Source organism: Beta vulgaris, chromosome 4, assembly GCF_026745355.1.
Source record: "Beta vulgaris subsp. vulgaris cultivar EL10 chromosome 4, EL10.2, whole genome shotgun sequence".
Taxonomy (NCBI): domain Eukaryota; kingdom Viridiplantae; phylum Streptophyta; class Magnoliopsida; order Caryophyllales; family Amaranthaceae; genus Beta; species Beta vulgaris.
The window spans coordinates 41,828,900-41,856,641 of record NC_079205.1 but is presented as its reverse complement, the minus strand read 5'-3'; the positions used below and the strand labels follow the sequence as shown (position 1 = coordinate 41,856,641).

Genomic DNA, 27,742 nt, shown 5'->3' with positions numbered 1-27,742 from the left:
AGGTTAAATTAGGTTAATTTAATTTTGATTAATCCTTATAAGTAAGGGTAAGTGAGTAATTTTACAGCATAAAACTTTCCAATTTAGGAAATAAAAAAAAGTGTAACATCTATTTAGAAACATGCAATTTAAGGAAAGTGTAACATCTAAAAAAAAACGGAGGAAGTAGCTTAATTGAAACGCCAAATAGTGCCCGCTTGTTGGGTTCTTATTACTGCAAGAGATTTTGATTTAGACAAATCCACATGGAGTAAATTGTTATTAAGCAAATCTTTGTAAATGATACTCCCTGCAATTACTATGAATTGTCAAAAGAAAATCGTAATACTTTCAATGTCCACAAAAATAGTTTCAACAGATTTCAACAATATAGATATTGAAGCACATAATTGTACCAGCTTTTTGTGCTCTCATCCTTAATACATACTAGATATTAATACAAAGTTACAGCCACAAACATCTTAAATCCTTTTGAAATTGGGGGAGCACTAGCTTATGTTGTCTATGCACACATTTGAGAAACTGAAATATTATGGAACATGAGACTATAATACCAAATAATGTCACCTTAACTGATAATAAACTCTCCGCTTGCATGAACCTGTTTCACCGTCTTATCATACTCATCCTCTTCATCTTCCTCTTCCTCTTCTGCTTCTTCTACACCTTCGTTATTCTCGTCTTCATTCTCACCCTCCCACTCTGGGACAGTCCTTGCTACAGGAGCAGGGTTTCTTGCCTCGCCCACAATTTTCATGATCTCTTCCACACTTTGTAGAGAAGCAAAGCTTGGGTTATCTCTCTGGTAGTAGGCGGCTTGAGCTGGTTCTGTTAGCTCTTTCGGGAGGTTCTTCAAAAACCATGGATGACTTTTGATTTCCTTGATGCTAATTCTCTGCAAGAACAAGGGAATGCTAACTTTAGAAGAAGGAAAATCCAAATTACTTTCGTTCATACAACCACATATATGTTGTCATTTGACAAGCATCTAGATGATTACATCTACATAATTTTAGACCAAGTACAAACAGCTTGCAAAGTATTTTCCAGTTTAATTGACAATCTTACAACCTTTGAAGCCCTTGAACTTGGGTGCGTTCTCTTCATCATAAAAATACAAGTCTAATGGCTAATCAGCCCCAATCATGTGTGAATATGATGTGAGATCAGGGCTGACGTTCAACCAGATGTGATAAATTGAGTTCAGACAAGTACAGGTGAATAGAATGCAACCTCAGAGATACTCCTTTCTTTTATCAGTAGGAAAACAACTCCTGATTTGAACCAAGTAACCTTGATATTATTGGTTCACATCTGTACTTAATTTTTAGTTGTAAATTGAACTTAGTAGCCGTTGTCTAAAACAAATTGAACGTATTTCTCCAGAAACTTACTATTACACCGGAAAGAACAAGGCCGTGGTATAGATAGACCAGAGGCTACAATTTCTGCACAACATTACTCTAGATTGGCAAAAAAATAAGCACTCACTTACATCAATGCCATTCTCATGAACACTGCAATTAGTTGAAGATATACTACAACCAAAAGAATAGAAATAGAGTCGGCACAGAGTACATCAAGTAATTCTTAGATATATCTAAATTTGCAACACTAAACATTCATTAGGGACCAAACATAAGGGATCCATCAACCATGATAAGAAACCATATTAAAAGGAATAAAATTTGAGTATGGTAGGGAAAAAAAGGATCTGTAAGCAAACAAGTGACAGGAAATGGGCTGGGGGACATAAAATGCCCTCTCAGTCACACTCTACCTTTTGGTAATGAACAATTAGTCATTTAGTCTTTCTAATCAAATTAAGATATCTAAATTAATGTATTCCAGTAGCAATTTATTTTATTTTTTTGGTAAAGAAATTGGGTCTAGGCCACATATTCCTGTAGCAACTATTGTCCAGAAGAAGAACATGTCAAGCATAGACAGACGCATACATATAGGAAACTTCAGCAACATACATACCCTTGTTGGATTGGTAGTAAAAATTCGGGAAAGCAAATGCTTGCAATCTTGTGATATATGAACATATTCTGGGATTTTGTATTGAACAGCCATAATCCTCTGCAAAAGAAATCATCAACAACAGTTGAATGCTCGGTAGAATAACACAACAACGTTAGAAACTAATGACGATAAATTGAAACTGAGATTACAGTAATTGTCTTCCTGAAGTTCTTCGGATCCTGAGGGTCTTCAAAGGGATATCCTCCAACCAGCATAACATAAAGGGTCACTCCACAAGACCACACATCTGCCAACTGAGCACAGCAATAACTTCAGAAAGCTTGCAATGTGAATTTGAAGACATAATTATCTATCGCGAGCAAAACATGACTAAGCGTATTGTGGGAGGGCACCATTTTCTCTGAAGGTCCTCATGGTCCAAATGCAAGCCATTCATTTTGCTTTCGAAATCCAAGAATAAAACTAGCTCCCTCGGAAATCAATATTATCAAATTTGACATTGACTGTTAATAGTAGTACTCAATACTTGCAACCTTTAACCATAAGTTCCTTCACAGTCCTATGAGTCATAATGTGAAAACAACATTTCTAATTAAAACTTATATACTTATATTTTTATAATATTTTCATGTTACATTCATAGACATAATTATCTAGATTTACAAGCTTCAACTTTAAAATAATTCAATTTGGCCTCTTGTTCCATAATGGATTAAATAGCACTTAACTTCTAAATAGATAAGATAATGTCTTTTGACATCCTAAAGAAATTGTGTTCCTAACAGTTTATATCCAAACACATACAAGGAACAGTATTTTCATAATATTTTACATATTACATCCATATTTTCAAAGACATTATTATCAAGATTGACAAGCTTCAACCACAATTTCAATTTTGGGCCGTTAGTTTGTAATGAATGATATAGTGTTATATTACTTCCTTAAGAGATTTTGTTCCCAACAGTTTATAAGCAACCACATAGAAAGAACAGTAGTCATCATTGTCAAAGATCCTATACCAACATTGATTTGAGTTTAACAAGTGAAATATAGAAATTTAACCAAAAAAAGCCACATGATTTATCATGCAACTCTATCACACATGCCAATAATAGCCATCATGGGATGTAAAGCCAGAGAAGTCACCTTTCCTTTAGCTACACAAATAGTAATCCTTGGTGGATCACATCATGGACAACAACTTTATGAAAAGACGAAAAGGTAAGACTAAACATCATTTTCTTACTTTAGAAGGAAATATGATAAAAAAGAAACAGATATTTTACTGAGCTAAGGTTGCTTCAAAGATACATCAAGCATTACAAAGTTGATGCAGGTGGCTTAATTTGGAGTTTGGACACTGACCAAAAATATAATTCAGATACATAACTAAAATCCACTAAGGTTTCTTCATAATGCTTCACACTTCACATAGCACTTTGTTTGGAAAAACTTTATAACTATTAGACCTTAGATTGGGAGATATGACTTCTATACCCCTATACAGGCTTCAGATACCTCAGCACATGAAAGAGAATAGAGAGATCCATTAACTTTAGCCCATCAATATAGCATGATAGCAATACGGGCTCCCATAAAACAAGGCAATAAGTGATGAGGAATCAATATACAGGCAGCAAGGACTGATGTTCAATAGATAGACCTAAATAATTGATCTAATAAATGTGACATGGGCCAATCAACTAAGAGCTTAAATCATATTGCATTAAGTTTGCAGCAAAACTTTGTAACATGTGGTCACATGGGTGCAGACTGAAGACAAGGCAAGGCAATAAGGCAACCATTAAGCAAAGCAAACGCATTAATATTTCTTTCGCAATTGAGCATATCTATTTTCAGCTACATACTACACAAAACCTTCTACAGAAACCAATCAAAAGCTTTTTTGTGTCAGAAGAGAAAACTGAAGATGCAAGCATGGAATCACTTCAGAACCACTTCAAGGGATGCTTGAACTTTACTACATTCATCTGCTATTATACCTTGATATGATGTTTCCTAAACAAGACATATAAGAACGCTCTAATACCTCCACCTCCATTCCAAAATAGGACACCTCTAATATTGCAGGCAAAAATTTCACTAAATACAGCCATAAATCTGTCAAAATGTATACTGAGTCAAACGTGAACATAACACATTTCAAAACTAAATCTTTTGTTTTAGTTCTTACCATGCAAAGATGATGGAAATTTATGGTCAAAGTCGACAATGTTAAAGTCAAACGTCAATATTTTAAGATAGAGGATATAAAATTATGGTACACATCTTTAGCATGGGTAAAGATGATCTGATCAAGAGATCTGACACCAAATGAGGCAAAAATAAAAAACTACATTATTGTGCACAATGCAAGCCTGGAATTACTTGACTTTTCTCCCCCCACCCCCCACCCCCTTCCCTTGCGGAGCAATTTTAAAAGACTCACCTTGCCATCATATTCTCGCCTCGAAAGTACTTCAGGTGCTATGTATGCTGGAGTCCCTACCGTGGATTTAGGCCTTGAATGCAGAAGAGAGGACTACAAGATGCATATTTATAATAAACAAATCAGTGAGCAGACTAAAAGAAGTACTTAATTAAGTTATAAACAATTTAGCAAGTCAAACAAACACATGATGCCATCAAAATCCACATGATCTAGAGTAATATTCTATACTAAACTTCATGAAAATCATAAAAACAGTAAGATTCACCCGAACCTTGGAATAGCCAAAGTCACATATCTTCAGGCGAGGTGCCGCACTTCCATCCAACAATGTGTTTTCCAATTTCAAATCTCTATGGCAAATTTGCTGCAACCAAGATATAATTATTTTGTATCACATGTTCACTAAGCTTTCAATACTACATCAGTGTAATGATGAACTGCAACAAGAATACTGGGTGTTACCATGGAATGGCAGAAGCTGACACCTGAGATCAGTTGCTGGAAGAAATATCTAGCCTGGAATTTTTCAGAAACATACAGCACGTTAATTACAGGAAACTGCTAAACACAATCGATAAGAAGTTAAAAAGTAGAAATACTAAACATAACAATATATAAAGCATGATTATCCCATTAATTCTCAACTTAATTCTATATTAAAAAGTATCTTTAATACTTATCCATAGCCCTTAACTATGACTTATTACTAAAATATAATATGTATCAATCCTTAATTAGATTTTGTTATACCTTCCTACTACTAGCACATAATTTGACAATAAAATATAAAAATTAAGATGGTAAATACTCTTATTACTCAAAAAGATTGAGATTTTAATCTTGTTAGTAGGAGATTAAACAACGCGCTTTTATATTCTTTCTATCTCTCTCATGAGGATTGCCAACCCTCGAATCTCCGAAACACTTTCCCTTTCATCAAGCTAGCTTGCATGAATGCCATCATTCATTGGCACATAGACACTTTATGAGTTAGTTTCATTCACATGCATTTATAATACTTATGAGCAATAAATTCAACATACTAATTCTTTTTTGTAACAAAAAAAGGAGACAAAATATTCACATGGACTAACACTAAAGATAAAATCTTGACTCATACACCTAAGTTCCAACATTGTTGTTACATCATTAACGAATTTTCCATAGGTCACTATATCCTCACAAGTCACAACTACTATATATTAAAAACCTAACAAAGTAAAAATTAACATACCAATATAAGTAAATGCAAAATCTTCTAATGAATAGCAAAGTGTGACACTTGTACGTATTACACACTGAGCTTCATTTCTTTGTCATAGAAAGTATCAAACATCACAAAATTTAGAAGAAACCCAAGGAAAAAAAATACATAAAAAAAAAGACATACTGCCTTTTTATTTTTAAGGAAAAAGCAAAAAAAATAAAATATTACCTCATCTTCGCTAAAACGACCAGCAGTGCAAATCCGGTCAAAAAGTTCACCACCGGCAGCATATTCCATCACAATTCCCAGATGAGATGGTGTCAAAACCACCTGTAAATATTTTACATTTATTCAAAAATCAACTAATTTCACCCCCAATTTTTTTAACTATTTTGATAAAAATAATTAATAAAATCCAAAAAAAATAACCTCCTTAAATCGAATAATATTAGGATGACGGAGCGATCTGTGGTTGATAATCTCTCTTGCCACATTCTCGTCAATCTGGAAAATTTACCCCCAAAAAAAATTGAAAAAAAAAAAAAAAACAAAACTAACAACTGGGTATTTTTTTTTGGGGAAATTTAATCCAACCCCAGAAAAAAAAAAAAAAAAAAAAAAACCTTATGACCACGTTCGATGTATTTAACGGCTACAAGCTCTTTGGTTTCTTTGTGTCGCATAAGTCGAGCAACTCCAAAATTCCCAGCTCCTAATTGTTTCACTACTTCATACTTTTCCATTTTTAATTCTTTTCTTCTTTTTTTGTGATTTTGTGATTTTTTTTGGATGTGATTTTGTAATTTGCTGGGTTATCTAAGAAGAAAAAGGAGGGAGAATGGAATGCATATTAATGGGTTTCTTTTTCTGGGTAGTATGGTATTTGATTGTGAGATGAAGAAGAAAAACGTGCGTTGAGGTGCAAATCTGAGTGATTTAAGAGAGTGGGTTATTAATAGAAAAAGATGGAATGAAATGAAATGAAAGAAGAGAGAGAAAATGAGAGAAAGAAAGAGAGAAGTGAGAAGAGAGTGGAATAAACAGAACACCGCCCACCTTTGATCACTCGGTTACTTCAATCATTAATAGTTCTTTTTTTTCTTTGGGAGGATTGATATTAAAGAAAAGTCTCGATTATGTTATCTCTTTAGGCATGGATGGATGGGTTGATCTCAGTTTTGGGGTGGGCCAATTAGTGGGATACTCTGTTCTTGTCAACTTATTTTTGTTTGTCGGGATGTATTTAAAATTGTTTTAATTTATAAGTGGTTATTAATTTTTATTAGGTCTTATCTTCACTTATTAAACCTTATTTTGTTAGGATGACAAACCTTATTTAGCTGAATTGAACTTATTAAACATTATTAGTCCTTATTAGATCTTATCTTTTTTAAAAGGACTTAAATAAGTTGAACAAAACAGTGTCTGATACTTATTCTTTTTCGTCTCATATACATTTATGTAATTAAGTTCTCATTAGAAAGAGCCATAACATTTTAGGAAAACCTGAGTAAGAGGAAAGCTCACAAACCAAAAGAGAAAAGCAATGAGAAAGTACCGCTTTGGAGGCTTGACCGCCGCCTGAAGTACCGCTTTGGAGGCTTGACCGCCGCCTGAGTGCCGGTCATCCTCGATGGTCGTCAAGCTCCCCACCTGTTCCTTTTAATTTTCTCATCTATCGTTTTCTTCAAACTATCACTAGTGGAAAAAATCTTATCTGTCACTTAGTAACAGATTTGGTTTTTTTGTAAAACAGCATCCGAAAATCAGCATAAAAAATGGAAGGGAAAGTTGAGAGGAAAATCTGATGTTGTCCTTTTGTGGACCCCAACAGATTTCAGTCCATGAAACACGATGCAGCCCATGAAATGATGTAGCCCACGAAATAAAAAAAAGATGTGCGGCCCAACTTGTGCCCCCTCTCCTCTGGTCCTCCATCCTCATTTCTCTCATATCTAATCCCCTCTCTTATTTCTTTCTCTTCTCTAAACCTAAATCCCATATCCCATCTAAACCTAAATCCTCTTCTCTCAACATCGTTTCTCTAACTGACGCCCTCTGTCCTCCTATCTCCTTCCTCCTTCCTTCTCCCTCCTCCCTCCTCCCAACTCAGTGACGAACCAACCACCTTTTTCCCAACACACTAACCACGAACTGCAACGACAATCGAAGAGAACCAAAAACCCTCACTCAACATTCCTAGATCTGAAATGAGTCCGCCCTCCTCACTTCGAAACATCAAGATCTAAAACAAATCCGACTAAGGATGAAGCTAGGCGAAACGAAAAGACGCGAAGAAGAGTTTGCTCGATTTTGTGCCGTTGATCGTCGACCACTATAGGTTCTTTCGATAAATGTAGTTTTGTAATTAGGGTTTAATTTAGTTTGGCCTTTTGTATAATAGTTTCGATTTAATTTAATATTTGTTATTGGGTTTTTTTGTGATTAGGGTTTTGTTTGTTTTTATTATATGTTTTTTGGATGCAATTTTTTCTGTCCTTTTTATTTCGTATTTTCCTATTAATATCTGAATACGGACAAATTTATTTAATAAATTATTTTAAAATCAATTTCAAGAAATATCATTTAAAACAATGATGACTTCAAATGGATAAGGCTTTTTAAAAAGTGGTCTTTCATATCATTATAGGGTTCGGGGTTTAGGTTAAGAGGTGCGTACGTTTGGAACTCGTTTTCTCTTTCGATTCTAAAGAACAGACTCTTACTAAATGCATTATTTTTCATTTTAAAGTAATTATGGCTATTAAAAATAAAAAGAAAATCGCATAATTTGCATATATACACATCAATCTTTTTAGTTTTTAAGGACCAATATATCATTTGTACATGGTAAGGTTGAGTACCGAAGTTACACTACGTACCAGTCATTGCATGATTGAAATCCACTCATGGATAAAAACCATTGTACTTCGATCTTATGTCTTACCCTAAATGGTCAATTCCATTGGGGAAGAAAAGGAAATAGATTATGAATAACTCACGTTTAGAATTAAGCAAATCCATTGAAGATGAATAATCATTCCAATTAGTGATTGAAATAGGATTAAAATAATCACTCTAATTAGTGATTAAAATGAAGGATTAAGATAATCACCTTATGCAATCCCCCGTAAATTTATGGATAAGGCTTTTTAAAAAGTGGTCTTTCATATCATTATAGGGTTCGGGGTTTAGGTTAAGAGGTGCGTACGTTTGGAACTCGTTTTCTCTTTCGATTCTAAAGAACAAACTCTTACTAAATGCATTATTTTTCATTTTAAAGTAATTATGGCTATTAAAAATAAAAAGAAAATCGCATAATTTGCATATATACACATCAATCTTTTTAGTTTTTAAGGACCAATATATCATTTGTACATGGTAAGGTTGAGTACCGAAGTTACACTACGTACCAGTCATTGCATGATTGAAATCCACTCATGGATAAAAACCATTGTACTTCGATCTTATGTCTTACCCTAAATGGTCAATTCCATTGGGGAAGAAAAGGAAATAGATTATGAATAACTCACGTTTAGAATTAAGCAAATCCATTGAAGATGAATAATCACTCCAATTAGTGATTGAAATAGGATTAAAATAATCACTCTAATTAGTGATTAAAATGAAGGATTAAGATAATCACCTTATGTAATCCCCCGTAAATTTATGGATTTTATAAATATATTTTGGTATATATATATATATATTTATATTTACATATAATTTACATAAAATAATTTATTTATTTAAAGGGTAGACTACATAAAATATAAAATTTAAGGAATTATTTTAAGGATTTAAGGAAGTTGAAATATTTTATTAAGGCATACTTGGACTAGGAAAAGGGACTTCTAGTGATGTTAGGAGTTTTAATCATCAATCCTATTATCATTCAACTCTATTTAAAACCCAATTGTCTTTTCCTAAGTCTAAAAGGAAAATATACCTATAAATACTTTAGACCCAAATTTTACCCTCACACGAACTTTCTCTCTCCTCCCTCTCACCAAAATCGGCACCCCTAACATTCTTTATCTTTCGACGATTATCTCTTTCTCTTCCTTCCTTCTCTTTCAAAAAAATAATTTCTTCCTCAACAAGAAATCCTCCTCCACTTCACACCATCACCATCGACCACCACCGTGAGTACGCCGCTGCTGCCACTATTCACGTCGGCGCCTCTTGTTCTTTTCCTTCTTTGTGTTGGTATGATTACTTTTCTTCCTCCTCAAGTTTTATTTAAAGATTATATTTTTATGATTTATTTTAGTGTTAATTATGTTTAGAAACTCTAATTTACTGTTTTAATGATGAATCTATGATTATATAATTTATGTATTGAAGAAATAAAAATTTAGATTTAATTACTATGTTTAAATTGGATTTTAATTATCAAAGCATGGATTTTTAGGGTGTTAAATATTAGAAAATCATAGTAGTATGTTATAAACTGTAAAATCGATTATACTTATAAGTTTAAGCATGTTTAAGTATGTTTAAAGGAAGTTTTAATAAATTATATGTTGTTGGAATTTTAAAAAGGTTGTTTTTAATGGAGTTTTATGAATTTTAATGACTAGTATAATAGTATTATGCTTGGAGATATTAATGAATGAAGTTTTAATGATGAAAACAACTTTCAAATATTCTTAAAGGATGTTTAAAGTATTTTAAAGTGGTTGGAATTTATTTGGATATTGATTATAAATTTTCATTGGTTGTTTTAGGCAGAGAGTTCTCTCTAGGCGACTTCTAAAGTTGTTAAAGTAGTCTATCAATTTGTCTACACAAGGTACGTACATACCTATGTGTTGTTTGATGTAGTATCATGATTTTAGGAAAGAAAGTTATGTAGTATCATGTATAGGAACTTTGTGAGTTCATATATGATTGTTATTATGTTGGATTTTATATGATTTATGTCTGTGTGCGAATATGTTAAGTATGAAATTTATTATGAGATTTATTTCATGGTTGTATGGAAGATTGATGCAAGCATGTTGGTTGGGAACTTTATTTTATTAATTCACATGGGGAAAGTTAATATATACTCCCTCCGTCCCTTAATAGAGTGCCCATTTCTCCAATGCACGTTTGCCAATGCACGTTTTGTATCGTTAATATCTTTAATTTCATATTAGTAAAAATTATAAAAGTTTGATTTTCTTAATGTACGTAATGAGATGAATCAAACAAGACCCCACATGACTATGTTTTTTCTTATATATTAGAAATATTTTTTGAGAGCTTTCTTTACCTTTGAATAGTGTCCAAAAAAGAAATGGGCACTCTATTAAGGGACGGAGGGAGTATATTGGTTTGGATCATGATTGAATCATGTGCTCCTTTATATTATTATTTTCACTACTATATGAGGATTGTGGGCCTTATTTGGTAAGTTGATATTTTGTACCTTTGAAAGTTAAGTTGGTTGTTGGCTAGGTTCAACAAATAAGAAAGATTTGATTAAAGAAAAATTAATCTTGAGTTGTAAGTTGTATGATCACTGGTTCAACACATGCAATATTTGTAACATTGGTTGCTCATTTTCTTCAAAAGGGATTGTGGAATTATTTACGAAAATTATGCATAAACATCTTTTGTTTTTTCATTAATTGAGTGATGTAATAACTATTTACAAAAAAATTATTATTACAACTGTAACACCCCCAAAATCCATACACGTCTACAGCTACGTCGCATCGACTTTGGGAGTGTTACCGTCGCGATGAAACGCAAGGCTTAAATAGAAACACGGTAACTCAAATCATTGTCTCAAAACTAAAATGCAGCGGAATTAAAAATGTAAATACAACTCGGGAATCATCAACGACCCCTTTTATTCAAACCTCAAACCATTTAAGTAAGTTCTAGAAAATCCAATAGTACTTAATTCAAAATGCTTAACTTCAAAAACTAAAGACTACCCCCCCCATATGCTTGATATCAATGCAGCAGCACCAGCACACCTAGTCTGCTCCCCATTGTAGCGTCAATGGTTCATCACAGGTCAAAAACACACATAATAACACACAATCAGCTATGTTGAGTACGTAATGAACCATTGAATACATATAAACATAAATGATGCACACATGAACAATCTTAAGCATGATACTACATTATGTTACATCCTTTAATCTTTCTTTATTTGGCATCGAATGGGCACCATCATCTTACTAGAATCATACGGGCTACTGAATCCTTAATAGACAACTTGGTCTATTAGATGAAATGCAAATACGGTTTTGTTCTGTCTCACACTCATCACCTTAGTATGCATACCCCCAAGATCGAACGGAACCTTCCGCCTACTTGAGTTATCAAAAATATAAGGACACTATTGTCGTCACAGTAGGCCTGCGTAGGAGTGTAGGACAAGTCCCACACTCCCCCCCATTGTTCATCACTTGTAGGGAGTCCAGCTACAAGTTATTGCCATAATTCACTTTAATACTCTCCATTCATTTCATAACCACATAGGGTCATTTACATGTTCTCTTAATTACAATGCTCATATTTATACTACGATAGAATTACGCATCTCAATGCAACATATCGATTTCACGTTACAAATGTCTAACCAAACAATCTCAATCAAACGTTCCCTATCATGCTTCTAGGTTCCAATAAAATGAATTGCAATACCTAATTATGATACTAATACTTGGAATTAAACTGGTACGCGTACGTACCTTGTAGTGGAGAATTTTCGCTGTCTTAATCGAACGTGCCGCTTATAAAATTGGGACCTAAACGGTCAAACAGATACTTTAGTGCTACGTCCTTGATATCAATATGAACTAATACGTAACTAAGACTATAACGATCTCATAATTCGAAATAACGATAGTTAACTAATCTTAGTTAGTATAATTAGTCCACCATTTTTACCAAACCAATTAAGTCATAAGTCCAACCACGTCTTATTGTCCAAATATCTTATGTCCAAAAGTTAGGTCTTATGTCAAAAAGTCAAGTCTTACGTCGAAAAGTTAGGTCTTATGTCCAAAAGTTAGGTCTTATGTCCAAAAGTCAAGTCTTACGTCCAAAAGTCGTATGTCCCAAAAAAATCAGGTCACGCATAATAAGATGGTAACTTTAACCAATAATAGTAATATAATTTTTCCTACTGCCCATCTTACTTAATTACAAACCTGAACCAGATTCTTAACTTAAAAACAGAATAATAAATTAAACTAATTATACAGTCTAATTAATTACTAAACAACTTTAATTACTAATTAACTAATTACAACTTAACGTAATTATGAAAACAGTAAATATAATATTAAACTAATAAAACTGATATAATATGTTAAGTACATAATAGGTTTATACCGCTAAATCTCGCCGACAAAAGAACTCCGGCGACCGACCTCCGGAACCGGAACAGCAGCGACGCATGACGAACCACACTTGCGCACCACTTCCGCGCGCGCACAACCAAATCCGTCGCACCAACCTCGCGACTTCGCATGCTCGCGCACCGCCCTCGCACGAACAAACACGTCGAACACCTTCGCACCCCACACAGCCAAACCTCGTCGAAGGCTCGCACAAACCTTCGAGCCTTCTCGCACCACTCGTTCACTCGCACGCCCCCAGATCTGTCGCAAAATACCACCCGCGACTTCGCACAGTCCGCACCCCAGCAGCGACGACTCGTCGCTCGTCGCGTAGCACTCGAACCACGGAACTCCGCACAAAACCCTCGAACGTCCACGCACACCAACCAACCCTTAACACAACTCGCACAGCCAACACTCTCGCACAACCATCCTCTTCGCACACACCGCTCGCACTCGCGTCGCGCCTCGAAGCCCCGTCCGACACTCGCGTTGCACACACTAGCCTCACACAACAGCACACAGGCGACGAGAGGGAGGAGGAGAGAGAGAAGCGAATGAGAGGGAATCTGAGAGAGGAAGAACAGCGAGAAAGGAGAGAGAAAATCTGAGGGAGAGGGAAGATGACGGCTGAGAAGGGGAGAGAATGAAAGTTAGGGTTTATTTATTTTTTTCTGATTTTTTTCCCTTCTTCTTTTCCCTTTTATACTCCCCTAATTAAGAGTGGCAACCCTAGGTCATGTAAATTCGGTTTAACCTTTTATAAACTCCGAAATTTACTAAACCAACTCACATTATCATTATTCTATTCTTAATATTTTGTAAATAATACTAAAATACCTTTTTATTAACTTCTTTATATTTCTTAATTAATACGAAATAACTCCAAAATACGGAGTATCACAACAACAAATAAATGTAAAAAATCTATGATCTATATAAATTCAATCTTGATCTTCACCATGAGACTCCTTGAATGAGCTTTGAAATTCATGTTTATTTGTAAACTTGTGAAAATTAGAAACTAATTGACCTCTTTGATTTTGAATTTTTATGACAATTTATATTGATTTTTATATTTACATGATAAAATGAGTCATTTTAAGAGAAACTTAAAATTTCATGATTTTTATAATTATCCTTTTTTTGGGAAAAGAAAACGATTTCTTTTATGAAATTTGAGTTAATCACTTAATTTTATTTTCCAGATTGCACTTTTGTTCTTATACCGAATTGCAAAAATCATAATTTTCTGTACAAAGCGTTATATTGAGCATGTGATACATCTATGGATATGTTATTAAGTTATTAATGTTGTGTAAACATTTCACAAATATTTAGTAACAAATCAAATTATGGTGATTTTATGCCAAAATCAGTCAAAACAGGACCTTTATTCAATTTGTTCTTTGAAATCTAACTTGTTGAACTTATTTTGACGTGAATTTTGGTATGATCATTATAGACACTTTGAAAGACTAGATAGGAAATTTTCAATTGCACTTTTGTTTTTTTTCTTAACTGAAGAGAAAATCAGTATTCTGAAATTGATTTACATGAAAGTTTTTGAAAAAATGATATAAAATTGTATGAAATTCATATGAACATGATTTTTGTATTTTTGGAAATCCAATGATGTGTTATTTAAACTTTATGTTTTTAATTTTATCTAAATGATTTTTATTTTGAACTTTATTGATAGAACAAGCTTACGTGGGACTGGACAAAATTAATTTTACACAACAAAAAGTTGTATGATTTTTAATTATTTGTACAAAATTCTATTTTTAGAAATGTCAAAGCTCAGTTCTGGAAACATCTTGAAATTCATAGGAAAAATATTACATCCTAAAAAACTATTTATATGATACAGAGGAAAAATGAAATAAAGCATGAAATTAAAACTAATTATAATTACAGCATCACACTTTCTTTTTTATGGAGATGTTTATGCACAAATCACTCCAAAAATTTAAAAAATGGTAAGAAGAAACAAGGAGAATGTTAGTAGATGATTGAGGAGATAATTAAAAATATATATATATAACAAAACCTTCAACTTTACCTTGCTAGGTCAATGATGCACTTCCTTTTGCAAATTTTTCTACCTGTTTTGTGACTTACTTAATTTCTAAGTGAGTTTCTAAGTTTACTTAATTACTAACTTAAACTCTCTTTTTTGTGTTTATTTTTTTATCTTTTTATGAACTTCTTTACTTACTAATTACTTTCCTAACTTTTACTGTCTTTTTCTTGAATGAGATTCTTAGAGGAAGGAAGTAGAGAAGATGAGAGTAATATTCAGAGAAGTTGTGAAATTAAGTAATTTTAGCTCAACTTGGTTTTGAAGTAAAAGAAGGAGGGTATTTATAGAGAAATGAGGGAGATGAACTAGGATTTCAAAGAAGTAGAAAATTAGATTTTTAACCCGAAAAATATGATTTTCCTCATCCTTAATCACTCTAATGACATCACTCTAATGACCTCACCCTAATGACATCATCACATCTCTTTGGAAACACAAATATTCTTATTCTTTTTGGATTTTTTCATAAATATGGCAAAATCAGAATTTCAGAAAATATTCTTATTCTTTACACCCTAATACATAAAAAAATGCATCGAAAAACGTGCAAACAAAACTGATCATAACGTTGCGCCAAACGCAGGAGCCTGCGCTAGGCACGGCGTCATGCGCTAGGCGCAAGGCTCTGCGTCTAGCGCAAGGCATTGCTGTGCGCACAATCATGTGTCTAGCACATGATCGTGTGCCTAACGCACACTCGAATCTTTTTGAAAAAATTCCGGATTCTTCCCTCTTACACATGGGATTTGATTCTTATTCTCACTTCTTTTCATGATTCTTGTTCTCTAACTAATGGATAAAGGATGTGATTAGTGGATAAAGAATATATTCTTATTCTTGATTCAATGAACATAAAATTAACCATCAAGAAAACTGATTCCCGTCAGTTTGGAAAGATGATTAACATTCTGGCGCCCAATCGCGACTCGTTTATCAGAGTTTTGAAAACTAACTTGAAAATAAAATTTAACGAACATTCGTCATATTATCATCGAGGAAGATGATTCGTCAACAAATCAATTATTAAAATCGGTGGTGGTAGTCGTTGACTACGATTATCGAAAAATTATATTTCAAAATCGGGATCACGTGACGAACACGTAAAAAAGGGAAAACTACAAGAGAGAAAGAAACTCGCGTTCCGAGACGTAAAGTTCATTTGACGGGGCGCACGACATGACAATTTTCGTTATTTCTATTTCTTTTCAAAATCTTTATTTATCTGAAAAAGGGGTTCAAAATTTGGTGTCTAAACGACTACACCCCCCGCTTTATTTACTTACTATTTGGGCCTATGGCCTACCCCAATAAATATCAGAATGCACTTCTTTCAAGGCCTAGGCCCTATATGTCAAAGGAGATACATCAATTTTTAGGGAACAAAGCAGCTTATCCTTAAAAAGGTGATGGCTTCCCTAGGTATTTGGATGCTCCCCAAAAGGGTTTCATGTTTGGGAGATTCCCAACACTATAAATACCAACACTCTCATCAATGAACAGGTATTCAATTCTCACCTAACTAAACCAGAGCATCTCTCTCTAAACATGGTTACCTTCTCTCTCTAACCCATCACTAAATTGGGCGTCGGAGGGGCTTTCCCGGAAACACCTCCGGGCTAGTTTTTCCTTAGCTTGTTTTGCAAGATTGGATGTGACAAGACTCGGGATTATAACCTAACTCGGGATTTGACTCTCACCCTAAACACATTACTCTTTTGACTAGTTTCTTAGCCAAAAAAGTTTGGTGCCGTCTGTGGGGATCTACATCTCAATGTCACGTACCGAGAGATACATGGCACCCCGAAGGAAAACAACCCGAGGTTCACTAACCTGTCAACCCACACCCCTCAAATCTCAACAACCACATGTCCTGGTTGAATCCTTAGCAATAGATGACGAGGGATCAATCCCCCGAAATGACGAACACTCTGTCCCCCGAGATGAACCAGCTCCAGTTACAATGGCGGACATAGAAAGGATAGCTCGGCAGCTGAATGACATATGTAGAGAAGCTTGCAAGAGCTCATTGTCGGGATCCCCAACTCAATCAAGGGGAACCCAGGGAGCTAACGCATGGAGAGCCTCGAGGCAGGGATGATCTCTAAACTCAAGTTCCTAACCGGGACGAGGAGCGAGTGGGGAGAGAAAGGTCCCGATAGGCCAACTCCTAAAGGACCCCAAACTCGGATGCCAGGCGCATCACAGAGGAAAATCGCAAACGCAGGATGGAGCAAGACGCTCGGAATATACTCAATAAAAAAAGAGAGGAGAGAGAGAAAAGACACACCACGAGGAACAAGCCCACTCTCGGACGCCGCGGAAGGAACGAGAAAGATCCCCCCTCGGGTCTAAGAGAACGAGGCACGAAGATGAAGGGGTCTCGGGCCCTCCACGAAACAAGACCCCCGTCTTGGTAAATCGAGGGGTGCTCCATTTCATGACCCCTTTCAGTCGGGAGATCATGGACGTCCCCAACCTGGGAAAGATCAATGTACCCTCCATCGAGCAATACTCGGGTAGTAGCGACCCCGAGACCACATGGTGGCCTACAAGGCCCAAATGAGTATGCAGACTAGGTGTGAGGCCACTTGGTGTTGATACTTCTCGACAACCCTCAAAGGGTTGGCGCTCAGCTGGTTCTCGGGCTTGTCACCCAGCATCATCACCAACTTTTCGGTTTTGGAAGCATTGTTCCACCAATATTTCATTGCTGGACGCAGACACAAGAAGACCAACATCCATTTAATGTCAATCAAACAACAAGAGCATGAGAGCCTAGCGGACTACATTAAGATTTTCAATGAGGAATCATTGAAGATATCAGATCTTCAAGATGGGGTAGCATTTACCGCCTTAATGTCCGGACTATGGCCGGGGAAGTTCAGGTGGTCCCTTGCAAAAAACGAAGTCACAACTTTTATCGGAGCCATGAGTCGGGCTTAGAAGTTCATCCAAGCCTCCGATATATGCAAGCCTGTCGGGAAAAAATCTAAGAAGAAGAAAGAAGAGGTCCCTTATCGGGAATCAAACAAAAGCGCGAGGAACAACCAACATCTCCTCCCGAGAGTTGCAGACAATGGGAACGACCCTCGTTTCAACAGGAACAGACGAGAGATCTACCTAGATCTTAAACACAAGTCGGTACTGCCCATTCCTCCCCCCATAAGAACCTCAAAGGACAGGACGGACCAGAGGTTATGGTGTGAGTACCACCGAGAGTGTGGTCATACCACTAAGGATTGTCAGGAGAAGAAGGCCTTGGATCATTTGTCTGATCAAGGAAAGTTGAACAGGTACATTAAGCATTTCCGAGAAGAGAAAGGAAAAGAGAAGGAGTCGAAGAATGATAGCGACAGTACCGACAGATACATCGAGGTAATAGTTGAAGGACATGCCTCGGGCGGCTCAACTGGTTGAGCTCGAAAAGCCCACCTCCACAACATGTAGAAGCACGTCCTAGAAATTGGACCGATGACAAAGGCGGGATGTCCCGTCATAACATTTAGGGAGCCTGACCGGCACGTTCACACCACCCCATGACGATCCCCTGGTGATAGAAATGAAAATCGCTAACTCTCAAGTTAAGAGGATCCTAGTCGATAGCGGGTCTTCAAAGGATCACCCTGGAATGCCTGCGTAAGCTCGAGTATACCGAAAAAGACGTCACTCCAACTAGTCAACCGTTGATAGGCTTTGGGGAAGGATCTGTTTACCCGCTGGGGTTTGTAAAGATGGCAGTGAGACTCGGGGAGAGGGGTAAGGGAAGAAGCTTGTCAATTGACTTCCTGGTGGTCGATACCCTGCTTTCCTACAATGCCATCATGGGCAGACCCACCATGAACAAGATCAAGGCGGCAATCTCAGTGTATCAGCTGTTACTGCAGTATGAAACTGACGAAGGACAAGTCGGAAAAATATATGGTGACCAGCAAACAGCCCGAGAATGTTATACTAACAGCTTCAAAACCGGGGTACCCGAGGAAAGGAACAAGAAGAAGAGGAAGAAGGAAGATCCCGTGGATATACCGGCCTCGGGGTCTATAATTCTGAAAATCCAAAATTATACGAACAACCCCAGTCGGTTGAGGAGGATGAGGAAGTAATGATAGGGGAAGACCCCAAGCAAAAGTTAAGGATAGGCACAAACCTCAATCCCGAGATCAAGGAAAAGCTCATCAACATACTACGGGATTATAAAGATGTGTTTTCCTACTCCCCATATGACATGCAGGGGCTCGACCCCAACTTTGCTTATCATGAGCTCAACATCAAAGAAGGGTTTCGCCCCATCAAATAGAAGCTTAGGCATCAAGGGCCTGAAAGAAACACGACGGCTGCAGAAGAAGTGAAGAAATTGTTAGAAGCCGGGATTATTGAAGAATGCCAATACACAGAATGGTTGGCCAACGTCGTGTTGATAAAGAAGACAAGCGAGGCTTGGTGTATGTGTGTCGACTTCACCGATCTGAACAAAGCATGTCCCAAGGACAATCATCCCCTCCCGAAGATCGATAGATTGGTCGACTCAACTGCTGGCCATGAGCTGTTCAGCTTTATGGATGCCAACACGGGGTACCACCACATCTTGATGGCAGAAAAGGACCAAGTGCACACAGCGTTTGTTACAGCCCAAGGCGTGTATTGCTACAAAAGAATGCCCTTCAGGCTAAAAAAACGCAAGGGCTACATACCAACAGACAATCAACAAGGTCTTTGCATAGCAACTCGGGAGGAATATTGAGGTTGATGTGGACGACATGATTGTCAAAAGCAAAAGGAGTACCGACCATGTTGAGGACCTCGCAAAAACATTAAATACGCTTCAAAGACACGGCATGAAGTTGAATCCAAAGAAATGCGTATTCGGGGTGAAAGGAGGGAAGTACCTCGGGTTCCTAGTTGATGAGAGGGAAATCGAGGCGAACCCCGATAAAATCAAGGCCATTTTGCACATCTCATCACCCAGAAATGTGAGAGAAGTTCAGAGACTCACCGGATGCCTATCGTCGTTGGCCCGCTTCTTATCCCGATCAGCTGACAAGAGCTTGCTCTTCTTTAGAGCACTCAAGAGGAAAGAATTCGACTGAGACGAAGAGGCAGAGAAAGGTTTCAAACAACTGAAAGAGCATTTGGCGACCCTGCAAAAAATTATCTCCCCCTTGTCGGGGGAGACCCTTTACATTTACTTGCCAGTGTCAGAATATGCCCTCAACGCTGTGCTCATGGCAGAAAGAGAAGAAAAGCAACATCCAGTTTATTTCATAAGTCATGCATACCGAGGAGCTGAAGCTCGGTACTGTTAGATGGAAAAAGTAGTATTTGCTCTCGTGATGGCAAGCAGAAAAGTAATTGAAAGTATGAATCATTCAACACGGATGACTGAATGGAAAGATCAACTAGCGGATTTCGAGTTAGAATACAAGCCTCGAAGGGAAATTAAGGCCCAACATAGCAGACTTCATCAGTGAATGCAGCTCTCGACCTATAGACGGGGAAGAAGCGAGATCGTGGGGCTTGCAAGTGGATGGTTCCGCCGCTAAGACGGGAAGTGGTGCTGAGTTAGTTGTCGTTCCCCCACTCGGAGACAAAATGGAATATGTAGTGAAATTCAACTTCTTGGCATCAAACAATGAGGCGGAATATGAAGCCCTGATTCTAGGTCTTCATATCTGCATCAACTCGGGAGCCCAGATAATAACAGCCAAGTCTGATTCACCGCTCATAGTTCGACAGGTCTCGGGGGAATACGAGGTCAAGGAAGATAATATGAGGATCTACCTCAATAAGACCCGAGACCTCATCAAACAACTCTCCTCATTCAACATTCACCATCTCCCGAGGTCAGAGAATCAACAGGCAGATGCATTGGCTCGAATGGCTAGCTCGGCAGATGGGTTCACACCCCGAACCATTATCTGGGAAGTCTTGGAACAGCCGAGCATCAACTCCCTCCAGGTTCACACCTTTAACAGCACAGATACCTGGATGGAAGAAATCATAAACTTCTTGCGAGACAACGTGCTCCCCTCGGGGGAAAAAGAGGCAGAGGCTCTGAAAAAGAAGTTGGGATGGTTCATTTGGCATGAAGAAAACTTGTACAAAAAGTCATACAGCCACCCCTTGCTGAATTGTGTTAGACCCTTCGAAGGAAATTACATCCTCCGGGAGATCCACGAGTGTGCCTACAGTAGTCATCAAGGGGCCAAACCATAGCAAGGAAAGCAATGAGGGCCCAGTACTACTGGCCTACCCTCAAAGCAGATGCTGCTGAATTGGTAAAGAAATGCCCGAGCTGCCAACTCCACGGTGACATCCCTTGGGCCCCGATAAACCCCCTTAGAACAATACAAGTCGTCTTGCCTTTCGATAGATGGGGGATGGATTTGATAGGGCCCTTTCCCGTAGCCTCGGGGCAGAGGAGATTCTTGCTCGTGGCCATCGATTACTTCACCAAATGGGTAGAGGCGGAACCACTCGCCTCTCACCGACAAGCAAGTTCAGAATTTCATATGGAAAAACATCATTACCCGTTTTGGCATCCTGAGAACACTCATCTCGGACAATGGCAGACAGTTTAATAGTGGGCCAGCGCGGGAATATTGCTCTAGATTCGGGATTCAAACCAGGTTCTCGACAGTCTCCCGACTGCAGACGAATGGCCAGGCAGAAGCTGCAAACAAAGTAGTGCTTAATGGGATCAAGAAATCACTAGAGGGGGCCAATGGGAGTCCTCTAGTCAGTTAGAACCACTATGAAAGAAGCTACGAGACCACTCGCCTTTCAGCCTAATCTACGGCGGCGAGGTTGTCCTGCCAGTAGAAGTGGGCGTACCATCCCCGAGGATGACATTTACGAGCACGACAAGAATGAGGAGGAAAAGAGAGTGAATCTTGACCTCCTACCCGAGTCCAGAGGCAATGCCCTGCTCAGATCCATTCGTGACAAGCAGAGTGTAACCAGGTAATTCAACCTCAAAGTAAAGGCGAGACCCATCCATGTGGGTGACTGGGTCGTCAGAAAGGTCGAGGCCACGGGACTAATACATCTGAAGGGTAAGCTTGGGCCGAAATGGGATGGACCATACAAGGTCACAAAGATGATCAAGCTGGGGACCTACCTACTAGAATCACTAGAAGGGACCCCCCCGTTAGCCAGACCTTGGAACGCAGACAATTTGAAGAGATACTTCATCTAAACAGGTTTATTTAGCTTGGCCACACTTGAGCCATTGTTTATGTTCAACATGTAAACCCACTCGGGGTACCTGCGACTCCCTATCAAAGTTGGCGTGATGTTTCTTAAGCTTGGCCACACTTGAGCCATTGTCCTATACCATTCCTTACAACTCGGGGCAATCAACAATACCTTATTAGAGTGGCGTTATTACAATCAGTAATGAAAGAGTTGGTTTATGTTATCATCAATCCTTGTTAGTTGCAATGAATAATATCAAACGAGACAACTTCATGCAAAATGAAGCTACATATCATTAAAAGAAAAAGTTACAACTTAAAAGACTTCGGGGAACAGAACTCCCTGAAGTCAAATTTAAGTACAAAAAAGACAAACTAAAGAAGACAAGGGAATCTAAGCAGCAAGAGCCTTGTTGGGGGAGTTGCCGGTACTACCCGTATCATCTTCATCTTCAGAGATTTTCCCCGACAAGTGATCCTCGGGCTCAATCTCCTCAAGACGAACATCAAGGCTTGGGGTAGCAACAATGGAGGTCGGAGTCTGAGGGTTTGGCTGCTCCTCAACAGCAGACTGAACAGGGGCCTCAAGGGCTTTGGAGGCAGAGATTTGGGCCACGTCCTTCTTCGCAGCTGCCTTCTTCTCAATTTCCCTCCTCTGCTCCTCAACAACGCGAAGGTTGAACTCAGCCTCAATATCGTTCCAGTTTAGAGACGAGTCGAGACCCGTGAGTATTCCCTTCAGGCGCTCCTTGGTCTCCCTAACGACCATCTTGCCAAGAAAAGCCAATTCCTCAGGAGACCTCTTCCATCCCTCTAATAATTGAGTATGCCCCACTTGAAGAGCCGACTCCTGGGATGAAGCCTTCTGAAGCTTACGCGTCAAGCTCTTGACCTTCTTTTCAGCACCCGAGAGCTTGACTTGCAGATCATCTAGCTCCTTCTGCTTAGCGTTCTTCTCGATAATAGCAGTGTTGAGGTCCTCGAGGATATTCTTATTGGTCTCTTTCATCCCATCATACTCATTCACGGCTTTGGAGGCCTTCTCAAAAGTTTCCTTCTGAGACTCGAGCTTGGTATTGAGCTTAGAGATCTCAACCTCGTGATCTGCGATCTGCTTCTTCAAACTTTTGACCTCCTTAGTGAGCGTCGAAACACCTTCCTCAAACTGAAAGCGGCGATTAATGACGGAAGTCATGCAGATGAAGGTCTGCAAATGAGTCCAAACATTAGGAAACGTCCAAATTTGTGAGAAGGATAAAAGGCACACACCGGATAAGTGCTTACCTCAAGCCAAGACTCATATAAGTCGTTGATCTCCCCATGGCCCGAGTTCAGAAGGGCCTCATCATCAGCATCAATATAAATGGTCTGGACTGCACTCTGGCCAATTTCTGAGCCCTCGTGATAGAAGTAAAGGGCACATTGGTCCCAAATTGATCAACTCAGGACCGTTTTAGAGGAGGCTCCTTAAATGCTATCAAAGGGTCTTCAGTGGCGATTTCATCCCTTTTCTCGCTGACGACGAGACTTCCGAGGAAGCCTTCTCAGTATCCTTGGAGGCTGCCTTCTCTGCAGCTTGGGCCTTCTCAACATCTCCCTTCAACTTTCGGGAGCGGACATGAGGCCTCCTAACCTTCTTAGTCTCAGTATCCTGAAAAAGAAAAGGAAACAAGTCATCACCACAAGGCGGGATGCAAAAGAGCTAACTTTCAAGAGAAGAATTTACCTTTGGAGGCAGGGGCAGAGACATAGTCTCTACATCCAGCTCGGCCCTTAGCTTGGCGGCCAGGTCAGCACAATCAATGAACTGTTGCGCCATTGCAAGATCAAGTCGGTGTCGGGTTAGAGCTGAAACAAAGGAAATTTCAAAATTTTAGCGTTAAAAAATAAACTCACATTTGATAAAAGAAATTACCCTTATCATATCTATGGCTCAGGCCTGTTGCTATTCTCATGGTAGTGGAAAGGTAGATCCCCACTACCGCCTCCTCTCGAGACATCTCAAGGACCATTTAGTTTAATCGGAACCTCGGCCTGTCCTTGGAAGGTAAAATCGGAATTCCCCATTCACCACTGGTATAGACATGGTAGAATATACGTCGGAACCCCTTCTGGTTTGACGGAGTGTCTCGTACCACCTTATAACCAGCCCGACATTGGAAACGGAACCATCCCAGGCCGTGAAGGTCAGCCGGGCTCAGCATGAGAGTGAACAAATCGCGCCACAGACGCAAACTCGGGGATATACCGAGGAGCTCACAGACAGAAACAAACCCATTTATTGTTAGCCAACTATTGGGAAGCAAATTAGTAAGGGTGAGCTGATAACCATTCAGGAGGTCCTTAACAAATGGGTGCAGAGGAAACCTAAGACCCATCTGCATACTCTGACGGTAGACGGAAACACACCCTACAGGCGGAGTCAGCACAAATTCTATGTTCTTGGCCCGGACGACAAAGTAAGGGTCCTGAATCCAACATGTGGTGTCCACGTACTTAACGTTTCTCTCCATATATTTCATAAATGTGGCGTTGGGATAGTAAGAATGAGGACTACCCTCCGGATCTAAGGGAGGAAACTCCTGGCCAGAAGTTGTCGGGGCATCATTGATATTATGGTTTTATATAGAGTTTTCTCCCCTAATTATGTGTTAAAAGTTGTGATTATGGTGCTCTTAGGAGCCATTTGGTGCTAACTCTCTCCATCTAGTTGTGGTTTGCTATTTTGTATCGAATTTTAGGTTTTGGAAGCTATTACCTACTTTACATGATTGCACAGTGGATTAGAGGGGTTAGATGCCGAGTTTCTAGATCCCGAGGATGATTTTCGGGACTTTGAGCAAAGAAAGAACAAGAAACGAAGATTAGATTGACCGGCCCGACAGGATCGGGCGGCCCAGCCCGATCGGGCGAGAAAACAGTTCCCATATTTCTGCTGCGGGCCCGATCGGGCATTTTATGCCCTGTCGTAATTCGGTCTTTCGCCCGATCGGGCGACTGGCCCGACGTCGGGCGCCTTCCAGCTACTCTGCCTGCCTGTTATCAGACCGCCCGATGCATCGGGCGGGTCAGCCCGATTCATCGGGCGATGATGGTTTTTGCCTTTTTCTTCGCTTTGGAGCCCGATCTCATGGGCGACTTTGGCCCGATCGGGCGGCTGACGAGACGCGGTTTTTAATGATTACGGGCCCTTCTTTCGAGATTTTCTTCTATTGTTTTAGGGCTTGTATAAATAAAAAATCAGAATTATTAACTCCATCTAGTTTTTATTATTAGTTTTCTCCATAGAGTGTTTAAGAACCTTAATTTATTGCTTTGTGATTTCAATTCAAGATCAAACCTTTTGCTTATTCATAGTTCAATATAATTCGGTAATCTTTCTTCTTTACTTCTTTGTTATTTCTTCCATTGTTAATTATATTGTTTTCTTAGTTATTTGCCATGTTTCAAAGTATGAGTTTTTATATGATTCTTGTTATTGTTTTCATGATTATGAGTGAGTAGTTCTATATCTAGAATTGTGGAGATCTATGTATGCAATGAGGGATTGATAGATTAGTTTGATTATCTGGTATTTCAATTGTTTCCTTTGATTGATTCTTCATGCTAGGATTATAAGTTAGGCCTGATTTATATTTCTACTGTTTGCAATACTGAATCTACTTCGAGGAGAGATACCGTATAGGCTTTCAATTATTAGGCAAAGTGACCCTTGACTATGCGAGAGCGGCTGGGTGATCTTTGAGGGAGGTAATGTTCGAGAGAAATTACATGTGCCCTAGACAGTTGACTTACTAGGTGGTTATCATTTATCCTTGATTTCCCGAATTGTATGCATAGTGATCCATGATTCTAGTACTTTATTGATATATTTACACCTTCATATTTAATTCTGTTATCTGTTTAGCTTAGTAACACAACCATTCATCTGATTTCGTTAGTATAATATTAGAGTTCAGATACGATAGTATAACTTCTCCCTGTGGATTCGATCCTGACTTCCCTGACTACTAGTTAGTGGACCTTAGGTTATTTTTGATTAGGTGATACGACTTTAGCCTGTCAAATTTTGGCGCCGTTGCCGGGGAGACGGTTTATTTTATTTTGTCTGAATTATAGTATTAAACTAACCTCTACTCTGAAGAACACCTGTTCTTTGGAGCATCTCACGTTTGTTTTAGTGTTTTTGGTGTATGAGCAGGAAATTGAAATCTCCAAATCTCATCCCGTTCGATCCAGAGATTGAAAAGACCGCTCGTAGACTCAGAAAGAAAACTAAACAAGCTAAGCTGTCTGCAGGGACACCCTCCCAAAAGACACCTTCTCCACCATCTTCCCCACACCAAGAAACCCCACCTCACCTATTACTGTCAACATGGGTGAGAATGTTACTCGAACCTTCAGAGACTATGCGCAACCATCTCCTGATAACGTGCCTACTGGGGTACGGATGCCCACTATTGCTGCTACAAATTTTGAGATCAAGTCTCATGTTCTGAATATGGTTCAGAACAATCAGTTCGCTGGGTTACCATCTGAAGACCCAAATCAGCATCTGCAGAGATTTTTACAGTGTTGTGCTACTCAGAAGCAAGCTGGTGTTACTCCTGATGAGATGAAACTCCTCTATTTGGTTTTTCTCTGCGCGATAAAGCTTTGTTCTGGTATAAAAGCTGCCTTCCACCATCACCACCTGGCCAGAACTTTCCAAGATTTTCCTCATCAAGTGGTACCCTTACCAGAAAACTGCAGATATGAGACATGCCATAGTTACTTTCACCCAAGATCCTGGTGAATCTCTATATGAAGCTTGGGAGCGGTTCAAGGATCTGCAGCGTCTATGTCCTCATCATGGGTTGGACCAGTGGTACTTGTGTCAGATTTTCTACACTAGAGTTGATGCAGAACACGACGGGTAATTGATGGAGCATCTGGTGGGTTCTTCATGGATAAAGCAATTGAGGAAGGGTATGAACTTTTGGAGAAGCTAGCATCTAATCAAGCCTCTACCATTCGTTCCTCTTTGAAAAAGGGTGGTAAACATGATGTTGAAGCCATTTCTCTACTGTCTGGGCAACTAGCTACTCTAACTCAGAAAATTGACTCCCTGAAGTTAGGTAATGATTCCTCCCATATGAGTGTTAATGCGATGGCTAGTGCTTCTAACTATAATGTGCATATATGTGATGCTTGTGGAATATCTGGGCACAACTCTCAAGAGTGTCCTGCATTGGGAAATAACTGTGAGGCCGTCAATGCTTTCCAGTCACAACCTAGGAACCAGTTCAACCCCTATTCTAACACCTACAATCCTGGGTTAAGACACCATCCCAACCTCTCATATAGGAGTACTAATGTGTCAACCTTCACAACAAGCTCCACCTGGTTTTCAGAGAAATCAAGCACCTCCACAGCCTGCTCCTCCTGCTGACCCAGCCATGACAGAGTTGAATAATATGA

The 27,742-nt window shown here is 38.7% G+C and overlaps 1 protein-coding gene and 1 non-coding gene across 2 annotated transcripts; both read right to left on the bottom strand.

Annotated features, from left to right (window-relative positions):
- Positions 1–305: 305 nt before the first annotated feature.
- LOC104891194 (serine/threonine-protein kinase SRK2H) lies at positions 306–6,746 on the bottom strand. The gene is made up of 9 exons (XM_010676853.4): positions 6,275–6,746; positions 6,081–6,155; positions 5,880–5,981; positions 4,907–4,960; positions 4,716–4,808; positions 4,442–4,534; positions 2,178–2,282; positions 1,987–2,085; positions 306–895 (listed from the first exon to the last, which is right to left on the bottom strand). The coding sequence occupies exons 1-9, from the start codon at positions 6,392–6,394 to the stop codon at positions 569–571; spliced, it is 1,068 nt and encodes a 355-aa protein (XP_010675155.1). The 5' UTR covers positions 6,395–6,746; the 3' UTR covers positions 306–568.
- A 20,287-nt stretch (positions 6,747–27,033) lies between these two features.
- LOC125497263 (small nucleolar RNA R71) lies at positions 27,034–27,140 on the bottom strand. The gene has a single exon (XR_007273892.2). It is a non-coding gene; the product is annotated as a small nucleolar RNA R71 (small nucleolar RNA).
- Between the last annotated feature and the right edge of the window lie 602 nt (positions 27,141–27,742).